We start from the raw sequence: 13,955 nt of genomic DNA on the forward strand, positions 1-13,955 counted from the left end.
CTTGCTTTCCTACCTATCTTTGTATCGGCAGCAAATTTGGCTACAGTACACTCGTTCACTTCATCAAAGTCATTAACATAGATTGTAAATAGTTGAGGCCTCAGCACTGATCCCTGTGGCACCCCACTAGTTATAGTTTGCCAACCTGAAAATGACCCATTCATCCAATTCTTGCTAACTAACAGAAAACAGTCATCTATCCATGCTAAATATACTACTGCTTGCAAAACTCAATACACAGTGTCCAACATTAGATGCGATTCCGTGATTGGACAACATTTTCTAAATAATCCGCAGTGTGCTAAGAATTACGCTGACAACCAATTTAAGATTGTCAGTCGGGCTTGCAGTATGGCGCATTTGTGCATACTGGAAGCTACATATATATTAATACTCAGGGCCTTGTTCTTTGCAGACAGAAAGAACATGTACACACATTGCACCTGTTTCAGCTGAACAAAATAAGTGACAGCATTCACTGGTTCATTCCTCAGGGCAATGCCTTGACCAATCAGAGTCAAGCTGCCTGGTTTAAATTTCAAACAAAGCTTGGCAGTTAACTGTCAGTCACTGTAAAGTGGTGCCTTCTCCATGGCAATGCCTCTACCAATCAGAGTTCACTGGCCAACCAATCCACACTCTCTCCTCATGCAGTATAAGCTGTTGTTTTCCCTTACATTGGTTATTTGTGCGTGTTGGTCCTGATGAGTGCATGACGAAAAGCTTCGACAACATGTCTCTATTTTCAGCTGTTCTACTTTTCTTACCATAACCTTCACCTTACCTCTGTCACCCCGTTCTCCACTGTTTTTGCATCATGCTGCTTAATCACGTTCTATCTTGTCTCTTCATAGGTTAATGTTTTTGTTTTGCTGTCAAATGAAATTGTATTTTGAATAGTAAGCTGTGAAAAGTTCCTTGAACTTTTAGTATTTGCATTTAGCTGAATGAACCAAAAAATGTGAAATGGATTTAACAAAAGGAATATCACTTGTCTTACAGGACACTAGTCTGCCAGTTGGGGTCTTTGTATGGGAAATTGAAAACCAAAGTGATGAAGACCTGGAGGTTTCCCTTATGTTTACTTTGAGGAATGGTACTGGTACCAAGGATGATATGAAAGGGGGGCACTGGAATGAACCATTCCATTTGGATAAAGAAGAGGAGCACATTTCAGGAGTGTTGTTGCATCACTCTGCCCCTGTAAATAACTATACAATGGCAATTTCAGCCAGACATAAGGTGAGTGAGTTTCGCATTGTTGCTGTTCGAGTTCAGTATAATTTTAGAGCCATAGAACGACCATTTTAATATATTATAGTTCTTCATTACTAAATAGTTCTGCAACTTGGTCTGGCTGACCTTGTGGCATCCTCTGGTTGGGAGGGGAGTCATCAATTTAAAGTTGTCATTGAGAGTAGGGAGAAGGTTGAAGATCTTTCTTTACAAAGAGGATTTTTGGAGCACGAAATGCATTGCCATATAGTGTGTTTGGGGCAGAGACTAATGTCACCTTTAAGGGAAAATTGGATAAATATTGAAGCAGAGGAAGATGCAGGATTATTAGGAGAGCATGGGGAAATGGATTAGTTTTGGATTGCTTTAGCAAAGGAACAGCACAGGGACCATGGGTTGTAAAATCTGATCCCCTTTCTCTTGCATTCTCTCTTGCTCAACTGAACACTTACAGATACTACTGGTGCAATGCTATATACATCCATGTGCTCTTGCATGGAAAAATGATCAAACCTATTTGAAACTTGAAGCTGCAACAATTTTGAATTTTCAACTTGGATATTTGTTTGTGCAGTGTTACTTTTGAAGTCACTAGGTGAAGAGTGCTCAACTGAAGTGAGTTGTCATGTGTCTAATTTCAAAAAAGTGCTGACAATGGCTTTGAACTGAATGTTGGTAAAACTGCCATTTGTATTGCAGGCAGTTTCAGGAGCAGTAAAGAAGAAAATAGATTCTGCTTTTATAGTGTTTCTAGATTCTGATCCATCTTTCTCAGTAAAAGTTGTTTTTCATTTATGTGCTGGTGGTTTCATTTTTAATCAATGTTTTCTTTCCAAGCCTGGAGATGAATGCATATCCCCATTGATCTTTGTTTTTTACTCAGGGGACCTTGTACTACTTCATGAGGTTGAGCATAGAATAAGAATAGTTTTATGCTATTAGTTGATTGTTCTTCTTTCTTTCTTTGGCCTCTTTGTCTCGCGAGACAATGGGTAAGCGCCTGGCGGTGGTCAGTGGTTTCTGAAACAGTGCCTGGAGCGGCTAATAAATGTCAATTCTAGAGTGACAGACACTTCCACAGGTGCTGCAGATAAAATTGGTTGTCGGGGCTGTTGCACAGTTGGCTCTCCCCTTGTGCTTCTGTCTTTTTTTCTGCCAACTGCTAAGTCTCTTCGACTCGCCACTCTTTAGCCCCGCCTTTATGGCTGTCCGCCAGCTCTGGCGATCACTGGCAACTGACTCCCACGACTTGTGATCAGTGTCACAGGACTTCATGTCGCGTTTGCAGACATCTTTAAAGTGGAGACATGGACGGCCGGTGGGTCTGATACCAGTGACGAGCTCGCTGTACAATGTGTCCTTGGGTATCCTGCCATCTTCCATGCGGCTCACATGGCCAAACCATCTCAAGCGCTGCTGGCTCAGTAGGGTGTATGTGCTGGAGATGTTGACTGCCTCGAGGACTTCTGCGTTGGAGATACGGTCCTGCCACCTGATGCCAAAGATTCTCCAGAGGCAGCTCTCGGCTGACATACGTTGTCCAGGCCTCGCTGCCGAAGAGCAAGGTACTGAGGACACAGGCTTGATACGCTCGGACTTTTGTGTTCCATGTTAGTGCGCCATTTTCTCACACTCTCTTGGCCAGTCTGGACATAGCAGCAGACGCCTTTCCCATGCGCTTGTTGATTTCTGTTGATTGTAAGTATATCATATGTTCTAAGGGGGGGTAATCTGACAAATATAAAATGGAAATGATTTTTGTGATGAAAGCAACAATGTCTGACATCTTAAATGTTTCAAATTTGAAATGCTTCAATGTAAGAAACTACATATTAACTGTAGAACTTAGACTGGTTTCTGTTCTAGGAAACAGTGAGTCATGGCATTTCTTTAGAATATTGGCTTCAAAGTTGGGTGATATTATGCAGCCCTGATTCACGTGGTTCCCCCTTACTCCATAGTGTGAGAAACTTTGCGCTCATGAGAACAGCAGTTCAATTTTTCTTCCCTGCAGCTAGAATGATCTCCACTCCATTGCATTTTTTTTTGTTAGCTGCTGTTTTGGTCTGTTTTGTTTCTTATGTGTTTTAGTTACAGATTTTTTTGTCATTTAAAAAAAAACCCAACATTAATGTTTAGTTGCTGTTTTGATTGACTTTTATCTCTAGAAACTGGATTAGAACATTCAGCCATTTGACCCTGTTCTGCCATTCAGTTAATCATGGCTGATCTATATTTTAACTCCATCTACTCTCCTTGGTTCCAAAACTGTTGATACCCTTGCCTAACAAAAAATCTATCAATCTCAGTTTTAAAATTTTCAATTGACCTCGCCTCAACAGCTTTTTGGGGAGGGTAGAAGGGAGAACAGTTCCAGATTTCCATTCCCTTTTGTGTGAAGAATTTCTTTCTGACATCACCCCTAAACAGCCTAGCTCTAATTTTAATTTTATGCCCCTGTCAGGCAAACCCCCCACCTGCCAAGACTGAGGCACACATGATTTCGCCACATGAACATTAAAACTTAAAATTGCAAGCCTATGACTGGAAAGACAATTGCATAGTAACTAGCAGAGTTGGAACAAGGGACAAAGGGCCATGTCCTGACCCATTCAGCCAACAATGAACTTTTGATTACCAGATGTTGGAGGTGGGGGAGTGAGCATTCCAGGTTGACTGCTAAGATAGCAGAATCCACAAACACAGAAGAAGTCGTCAGACCAGTTTTAGTCACATGACTAGCTGGCTGTTGAGATTTGAACTTCCAACAAGGGATTTGAACTCAAAGCCGCGTACTCCTGGAACTGAAGCAGAACCCTCTCCTGTCTGCCTGCTCATCTCTCACTGAACTGAATCTTGTGAGAGCACGTGAACCTCAAAGAAAAAAGTCTCCTACATGAACAAGGTTTAAGAAGAACACTGGGCCCAACGAACAGCAAGACTACCTACAATCAAGTGAGCTCGAAGCACAGTAAACAAGAAACTTTTCTGATATTGCCTCAAGCACCCCTCTAATATATTTTCCTCTCTTTTGTACCTATTTGCATGTGTATATCGCGTTTGTATGCTAGTGTGGGCACGTCGTATATCCTTGGGCGTGAACCATATTAGAGTTTAAGTAAGTTTAATAAATTTCACTTTTCTCCTTTTGAACCAAAAAAAGCCTGTTTATGCTCATTTCTTTGCCTTATAATTGGAAAGCTGTGAACAAGGATTCACAAAGGGGGAGCTCAAAACAGTGTTTAAAATTAAACCCTGTCACAATAAGACCAGGTGAAGACAGCAACAGACCCCTAGACACCTTTCTCACCTGGTTGTCACACCCCTTCGTTGCAAACTACACCACAAGAGAACAGGAAAATTAGAAAAAAAAAGGAAAATAGTTTCTCACTCTTCAACGCCTCAGTTAGATCATCCCTTGATTTTCAATACTCGTAGGAATATGTAACCTGTTCTCACAATTTAACTTTTAGCCCCCATATTATTCTGGTGAATTTACACTGCACTCCCTCTAAAGCCAATATATCCTTCCTGAAGTATGTACTCCAGAAGGGGTTTAGCCTGAGCTTTGTAGAGCTGTAACCTAACTTACCTCTTTGTATTCTGGTCCCCTTGAAATGAAGCCCAACGTTCCATTAGCCTTTTAATTTTTTTTTATACCTTCCCACTAGCTTTTAGTGATTTCTGTACTTACGCCCTTAAATCTCTCTGTTCATCCACCATTCCCAGCTTCTCGCCATTTAGAAGATACTCTGATCTATCTTTCTGGGTCCAAGTTGATGCCCCCTCACTTTCCTGCAGTGACTCCATCTGTCACAGTTTTGCTCATTTACTTAATCTATAAATGTTCCTTTGCAATTTTATGTTCCCATTTTTGCTATTTATTGTGCCACCTAACTTAGTGTCAGTAAATTCAGAGATACAGCTCTCTATTCTTTCATCCAGTTAGTATTGCCTTTTTCATATGACCATACGAATTAGGATCAGAAGTAGGCCATTCGGCTCCTCGAGCCTGCTCCGTCGTTCAATAAGATCGTGGCTGACCTGTTTGTTTCGAATTCCACGCTCCCACCTACCCTCGATAACCTTTGATTCCCTTGCCTAACAAGAATCTATCTACCTCTGCCTTAAAAATATTCAAAGACCCCGCCTCCACCACCATGTGAGGCAGAGTGTTCCAAAGTTGCACAACCCTCAGAGAAAAAAATTTCTCCATCTCTGGCCTAAAAGGGCGACCCCAAATTTTAAAATGGTGCCCCCTAGTTCTGGACTCACCCACAAGAGGAAACATCCTTTCCACATCCACCTTGTCAAGACCATTCAGGATCTTGTATACTTCAATCAAATCTCTCCTCACTCTTCTAAACTTCAGTGAAAACAAGCCCAGTCTGTCCACCCTTTCCTCATAAGACAACCCGCTCATTCAAGGTATCAATCTAATAAACCTGCTGTGAACTGCCTCCAATGCAGTTACATCCTTCCTTAAATAAGGAGACCAAAACTGCGCACACAATTCAAGATCTGGTCTCACCAATGCCCTGTATAACATCCATACTTTTATTTTCAATTCCTCTCTTAATAAAGGATAGCATTCCATTAGTCTCCTTTATTAACTGCTGTACCTGCATACTAACTTTTTGTGACTCATGCACTATAGAACACCTAGATTCCTCTGCACACTGGAATTCTGCAGTCGTTCACCATTTAAGTAATACTCTGCTTTTTTTTATTCTTCCTGCCCAAATGAACAACTTCACATCTTCCCACATGATACTCCATCTGCCAGATTTTTGACCACTCACTCAACCTATCTATATCAGTCTGCAACCTCCTTATGTCCTCTTCACAACATACTTTCTTACCTATCTTTGTGTCATCTGCGAATTTAGCTACCATGTCATTGCTCCCCTCATCTAAGTCATTGATATAAATTGTAAATAGTTGAGGCCCCAACACAGACCCCTGCGGGACTCCCTTGTCATATCCTGCCACTCAGGAAAGGACCCATTTATGCATACTCTCTGTTTTCTGCCAGCAAGCCAATCTTCTGTCCATTTACATGGCACCTTGTCAAATGCCTTCTGGAAATCCAAGTACAGTACATCAACGGGCTCCCCTTTATCCACAGTGCATGTTACTCCGTCAAAGAACTCCAAAAAAAATTGATTAAACATGATTTCCCTTTCACAAAACCATGCTGACTATTCCCGGTTTATCTTGAGTTTTTCTAAATGCCCAGCTATAGCCTCCTTAATGATTGATTCTAACACCTTCCCCAAGACAGTCATTAAGCTAACTGGCACTTTTCTCCATCCCACCCTTCTTGAATAGAGGAATTATATTTGTTACTTTCCAGTCTGATGGTACCTTTCAAGAATCTAGTGAATTTTGAAAAATTAGCACCAACGCATCTACTACCTCATTAGCCACCTCTTTTAGGACCCTAGGATGAAGCCCATCAGGATCCGGGGACTTGTCAGTCCGCAGCTCCATCAGCTCAGTACCGCTTCCCTGGTGATTGTAACTTCGCCAAGTTCCTCTCTTCCTTCCACCTACTGATTTATAGCTATTACTGGAATTTTTTTTGTTTTTTGATAGTGAAGACTGAAGCAAAATATTTGTTCATTTCATCTGGCCATTTCCTTATTATCTACTATTAACTCCCCATTTTCACTCTCCAGAGGATCAACACTCACTTTACTCCTTCCCTTTTTAAATACCTGTAGGAACTCTTGCTATCTGTTTTTACATTTCTATCTATCTTCCTCTTGTACTCTAATTTCTTTCTCATGATTAACCTTTTAGGCATTCTCTGCTGCTCTTTATATTCTGACCAATCATCAGACCTGCCACTCATCTTTGTGCAATTATATGCTTTTTCCTTAAGTTTGATGCTTTCCTTAACTTCTTTAGTTAACCGCAGATGGTGGCTTCTCCCTTTACAGTTTTTCTTTATAGTAGGAATATACATATCCTGAGTATTCTGAAATATCCCCTTAAATGTCTGTCACTGCTCCTCTATTGATCTATCTCCTAACCTAGTAACCCAGCTCAATTCAGCTAGCTCAGCTTTCAGAAGAGGAAGAAATAATGCTCAATGGCTGCTTTATAATGTTTGGTTGCAAGTTTTTTTTTAAATTGACAGGATGTCACTGGCAGGGTCGGCATTTATTCCCCATCCCTAGTTGCCCAGAGATGATGGTGGGCCACTGTAGCAGTTTGATGCAACTGAGTGACTTGCTAGGTGACCTCAGGGCAGTAGAGAGTCGACCACTTTGTAGGACATCAGTCATATCTGGGCTAAACCGGGTAAGGACCCATATAGGGGCCCAATTTTTTAATTCTGTGAATAGATGAGTGAGTTAAAATTGGGCCCTGTAGGTTCCACCCCTAAAGGACATTAGTGAATCATTTGGGCTTCTATGACAAACAGACGACTTCAAATCATTTTTACTGATACCAGCTTTTTATTTCCAGATTTTTAGACCTGAAATCAAATTCTCAAACTGCCATGGTTCTTGGGTATATTAGCCCAGGCCTCTCGATTACTGGTTCAGTAACTTAATCACTATGCTACTGTAAACATATTCACGGGAACTGTCATCTCTCAGACAAACCCAAAGGCTTTAAATGCATTTGCACTGCGTTAAAAAGCAGTCAGATCTGTACAGTGGTTAATTAATATGAGAAATGCCTTCATGTCTGTCTTCAATGGATATTGCCATTTGTGTGATTTTTCCACATAGTTATTTAGTTTTGGCTTAATTCCAGCAGTGTGAAGGATGTATTCTATTGGATAATACTTACTGTAAATAACCAGAATTAAAATTTATAGCATATAATTTTTTATATTTTATTCTGTAGCCACCAAGTGCAGGCTTGGAGGGCCGAAGGGCCTGTTCCTGTGCTGTAATTTTCTTTGTTCTTTGTTCACATTTCCTTCTCTAGGTTGAAGGAAAAGATATTCTGCATTACATCGCAACAGAGAGTTTATGCCTTCTTAAATGTTTTCTATAATATAAAGGTAGTTTTGAATCTAATTTGAATTCAAATTTGTTTTCTTAAACAGCAAGGTATAGTAATTAGCCACCAGACTGAATTTAATCCAAATGACATGGGGCAAGAAATCTGGAAAGATCTGCTTCAAGATGGGAAATTGGACTCTCTACCAGGTGTGTGAATGTTACAGCACTTTTTAAAGTGACTTTCCTTGATATTAAACATTTCCTTCTGAAAATTGACGTGCCAACTTTATTTTATGCAGTCTTAAAATTATTTTGGATTCAAAGAAGAGTTTTTGCATCTGCTGAATATGGTAAAACTCAATTACTTGGCACTTGGCTTGCAACTCCTAAAAGATAATGGACATAAAAGCACAAAGCTCCCCTTCAGATCACTATTAATGTTTGCTTATATTGACTTACTTGTCTGGAATGCATTGCCTGTGGGTGTGGTCGAAGCAGATTCAATAGCAGCTTTCCAAAGAGAATGGGATAAGCACCTGAAGAGAGAACCTGCAGGGCTGCGGGGAAAAGGTGGTGGAGTGCGACTAGCTGAGTTGCTCTTGCAGAGAGCCGGGACAGACAGGATGGGCCGCATGCCTCCTTCTGTACTGTAACCATTCTATAATTTTGTTTGTTTCTCATTTTGAACTCTTCCAATAGTAGTATTAGTCCCTGGAATACTGCTGTAAGTTTTAAAAATGTCGGCAGTGATATCTTCAAGGCAGTAGATAACCAGGAAAGGTTGCATTTTGAAATGTTCAATTTAATGCAAATGAAATTTTCTTTTAAAATCATCATTTTGGGGAATGTTCACTTAGTATATTAAATAGACAGCTCACTTATTTTTTCCTCACCATCCTCTCCCCACTGAGTGATACTATAGTCAATGACACATTTGTGCTGTATTCTTCCCTTCCCTACCACACTCCTCTTACCCCAGCGACTTGCTGCTGATGGTTAAATATGCTAATATCCAATTTCTAAGTTTCCTTCTCATGAGTGCCTGAAAGGACACGCTTTCTGGCGTGGGGAAGGATTGAGTTTATGTTGGTACCAGACCGTATCCAGTTTACCCAGTCAAACTATCATTTCTGTAATGGGCAGCAGCAAGATCAGTTGAAAGCAAGTTTCCTGACCGCCCCCTTGCCACTGATAGTCAGTCATTGGAACATATTCTTTGATCACTTCTCCAGGTAAATGGTTAAACAGCAATGGAGCCCTGTCATACACAATAGGATTCCAGCATCAGTCTGATTTGTTGACCAACACTAGTCAGGCTCTTTACTGAGTAACAAATTTAGGGTTGAGGGTCTCCAGCAGCCCGGGCTTATTATTTTTTATTCCAGATATTAAAAGTTTATAATGTTGTGTATTGTTTGTAGTCCAGTTTACCCTCAACCTGACTACTGTAGACCTACTATCAGAGTTTGATAAATTATCTGTATAACTGAATCCAGTGCTGGAGAGAGGGGGAAATGGCACACTTTTTAGGCGATGCTCAAAATTTATTGCCCAAACACATTATGCATGTAGATGAGGCAATAACTTGGCAAATTGAATCTTTGGTTTTGTTCTTTGAGAAGTAGAATGCATAAGCAAGGCAGTAATGTTTAACTAGGGCTGTAGTTGATGTATTTTGTACTGTCCTTTTGCAAAAAAAAAAGAAGTTTTGAAGAACTGCAAAATAATCAACTTTAAATTTAGAACCTTTTTTATTTACACTTAATACTGATAACTAATAGCGCTGTGTTGTTCAACAACCTTCCCTGGCAAACTGTAATGCCAGCATCTAGTTTCAAGACCTGCATGTCGTGTTGAGCAATATGGTACCCATATTTGTGTTTTCTAGGAACATCGCACACTTTTAAACGATGTATGCTATTTCATTCATCATACTCATCTATTTAGTGCTTTCCACCTCCAGTATGAATTATGCCTTTTCTTGCTAATTTTCTGTTCTCCTCTTTCTTGAAGTCATTCAGTCCATGCTGGCATACTGTTTCAAAGACATCTATAACCTTCAGCACTTCATCCAAATTACTATTTATATATAATATTCAGTAGTGGATGAGCAGAAATTTCCTCCAATTAAATATTGGGAAGACTGAAGCCATTGTTTTCAGTCCCTGATCCAAACTCTGTTCCCATAAGTGAGATTCCTCTGCAACCTTGTTCTCTTGAGTAAACAGCTTGCAATCTGCTTGTTTATCTTGAACTGTTATTTAAAAAGTTAAGTCTAGACTATGGGCTGGGTTTTACGTTGGGCGGACGGGAGCTGGCCACCGACATAAAAGTCGGTGGCGAACCCGCTTCCTCCTAGCCTGGGGATCCGTTCCGCATTAGACGAGTCCCCAAGCTTTAATTGTTCTGAGGTGGGACTTCCACCCGCTTGAGGGAGGAAGTCCCGCTTCATTGAGCTGCCGGCCAATCAATGATCGAGAAGGCCTCTTGGAGCCTCCCGCTCCTTTTTGTGCCACCCCCTGCCACTATCCTGCTCATGGTGTAAAATTCCGGCCTATGGATCAAAAATGCAAAACCATAGTGAAGGACAGTATCAAATTTGAAAACGGAGAGAGAAAATAATGCCTACCTTGGATTTAAAAAGCTGAGGATTGTTGGGATTTGAAAATATGAAGAAAATGCAGAGGTTTTGGGAAGGAAAACAATTAGACAATAAGTACAATTAATCTTGATTTCAATAAAAAGAAAATTGCCTCACTTCCTCCTATCTCCTGCCACACTTAATCATTTGATGGTTGTTTTTTCCTCTATTATTCCTTCAGTCAGTTTAGTCTTTGTAAAATAATCCAATAACATTTCATCTTCAGCTTTTTATCACTACTAGTAGATTTGCTTTGACATCGCTCGTGGATAGTTTGAGATGTGGAGTGTGATGTTCTTTATGAAATACCTGCACTGGGCGAGTTTCACTGCTTTGTTTTGCTGAGATATAGCAGTTGTCTTGAAAGCTTGGCTTATTTGGATGGGATGGAAAAAGAGCTTCAGACTTGATCATGCTTGTGGAGTGTGCTGTGTTTTCTGGACAATCAGTTTAATGGATTAATGGAGATTTCACCACTTCTGTGTCTGTGCCATATTGATAAAATTGGAGGCCCCTGCCTCTTCGTCAGTTTGCAAATATATTAACATTTGAAATTAAGACTGCCGAGCCACTAATCTGACATGACCTATTCATTCTTGAATCCAAGCAGTGGTGTTGAAGACCAGCTGACCGCCATTGAAAAGCACGTAAATTGGGCAGCTGCTCACCTAACTGACAAATTGACTATGGATAGATTTAAAACAATTTTTAAATACCATTTAGAAAGAAAGAACTTGCATTTATATAGTGCCTTTTTTTGTCTTCTGGTCATCGCAAGTAGTTTTGAAGTGTAGTTACTCTCAGTGAGCTTTTACTCTAATGCTAGCATAAAGTATGTAATTCATAAACTTTCTTCAGTAGATGCAGAAATTCTTCTTCATTCTTTTTCTTTTGGTGTCCTTGGGGAGAAAGTTTTGGAGGAGCATACACAATATGATTTGAATAATGAAAATAATAAATTAGAAAGAAAAAAACAGTTAACCAAATAAGAAAGGAGAAAATTTCACACATATTCAAATAAAAAGTTGACACCATTCACGATCACTTGTTAACATTTAGGGCTGAATTTTACCAGCCCCTCGACGGCATGGGTCGCAATGGAGTGGCCCGTAAAATTCAGAGGGTTGCCGACCCATGACGTTGAGAAGGGCCCACCGCATATTACCAGCGGTGGGGGGGACCTTGGTGCGGCCCCCCCCCCCCCCCCCACCCCCCACCGCCAAGCAGTGGGGCCTTCATCTAAATATTTAAATGAAGAATAATGAAATGTGAATTGACCTACCTGCAGGTGGCGACCGTCTCACGCCGATTTTACCACCGCTGAACGCAGCTCACGCGCCATCAGAACTCAGTCTGAGGCGAGAACTGGTGGGGATGGGGGAGGAATAAAACTTTCAGGGCGGGAGGGGTGGGGAAGCCGGGAAAACAATTTTAATTGGCTGTGAGGATGGTGGGAAGGGGTTGAAGGGCAAATGTTAGAAGGGTGGGGAATGTTTGGGTAGGGAATAAAGTAAGTTTTACCAATAAGGGCCAGTTAAAAGACCATTGGAGGTGTTGGGGAAGGGCCTCCATATCCTAATCGTTTATTTAAAAAATCAGGGCTACTGTAACTTTAAAAATTAAAATCTCAAGGGCTTAAAGCCCTTTAAAAATGGCGTGTGCACAGTGGCGCCATTGCCAGGGTTGTGGCGGCTGCCCCCTGTGTCATTGGGGGCGGCCACTCCGCCCCCGCTATTTAAATCAGTCCCCGTGCGTAATATCGTGGAGGCTGTGCGCCGGCAATTCCATGTCAAAAGGCCGCCGCTCTCGCAGCACGCCGCCATGGTGCGCAGCGCTCTAATAAAATCCAGCCCTTTAGTGAACATTTTTGAAAGGTAGGGACTAATCGGCCAGTCAATGTGGATTTGTAAAGGGCAGTCTGTGCTTGATTAATTTAATAAAATTATTGGAGAAAATTGCCACGTGTATAGACCAGAGAATGTGGTGACTATGGTATGTTGTAACTTTCAGAAAGTATTTGATTAAAGTGATATGTAAAAGACTTGAGCAAAGATTTAAGCCCATGATAGGGATGGATTAGTTGAAAGAGAGCAGAGTCAGATTGGCAAGTTGTGTGGCCTAGGATCTATTTTGGGATCTCTGTTTACCATATACGCAAGTAATTTAGATATGGGGTTAGAGGAACTAATATCAACTTTTGCTGATGGCACTAGAGAAATTGGCAAACTGGGAGGAAAAAGCATAAGGTCCTGGTCCAATTAAGAGAGTGGGCAATTTAATGCAAAATAGACAAATGTCACATGGACTGCAATGGTTCTAGAAAGCAGCTCACCACCATCTTCTCGAGGATGTTTGGGGATGGGCAATAAATGCTGATGTAGCCAGCAACGCCCACATCCCATGAATGAATTAAAAAAAAAGTAATAGTAAATTTTGAGGAAGCGATACAGAATTAAAATAAAACCTAAACCATAAAATTCTGTGCTGTAAATACTATAATACTATGTAAAACTTTCAATAGAGTGGGGTCAGCAGAGAAATCTAGAGGCAGTGAGATTTTTAAAAGTGGGATTCAGTTGTGGGGGAAAGCCGTAAAGAGGGCTAATAGGGTTGTGGTTTTGTATGTAGGTGTATTAAATTAGAGAGAAATCTATATGGATATTTGACAGTTTACAGGAATTGTATTTTTAGGAGCTCCATTCTAGAAAAGATTTTGACACATGCAAAAGGTACATTGTACATTTGCTGGGATGATACTAGGGATGAGACTATCTACTTATGATGGAAAAATTAGGACTTGGGAAAATGATTGAGAGTAAAAAAAAAAGATTATTTTACTCGCTGGTCAGTTAATAATGAGGTACAAATTTAGGATTAGTACTAAAATAATAAAGGAAGAAGTTTAGAAGAAAATTTCACCACATTGCTGCAAGTGACTGTTGAATCTGAGTCCAACATGATGTCGCAGGAGGAATTAGATAAACACGCAATGAATATATCCAAGGATATGGGAAAAGAACAAGGATGTGAGATTGAAGTAGATAATTTTGTTGTGAAGCAAGTTAGGCACAGCCTCAATGGCACAAATTTATCTTTTATGCTGTAGTTTGTTA

At 40.6% G+C, this 13,955-nt stretch overlaps 1 protein-coding gene across 2 annotated transcripts in view; it reads left to right on the forward strand.

Annotated features, from left to right (window-relative positions):
* gba2 (glucosidase, beta (bile acid) 2) overlaps positions 1–13,955 on the forward strand; it is a 79,582-nt gene that overhangs the window by 28,492 nt on the left and 37,135 nt on the right. For both annotated transcript variants that reach the window (XM_068032343.1, XM_068032349.1), the window contains 2 exons: positions 1,003–1,242; positions 8,306–8,408. In XM_068032343.1, the coding sequence (XP_067888444.1) occupies positions 1,003–1,242; positions 8,306–8,408 (343 nt within the window). The remainder of the gene's footprint in view (positions 1–1,002; positions 1,243–8,305; positions 8,409–13,955) is intronic.

The sequence above is a fragment of the Heterodontus francisci genome, chromosome 1 (genome assembly GCF_036365525.1).
Source record: "Heterodontus francisci isolate sHetFra1 chromosome 1, sHetFra1.hap1, whole genome shotgun sequence".
Classification (NCBI taxonomy): Eukaryota; Metazoa; Chordata; class Chondrichthyes; order Heterodontiformes; family Heterodontidae; genus Heterodontus; species Heterodontus francisci.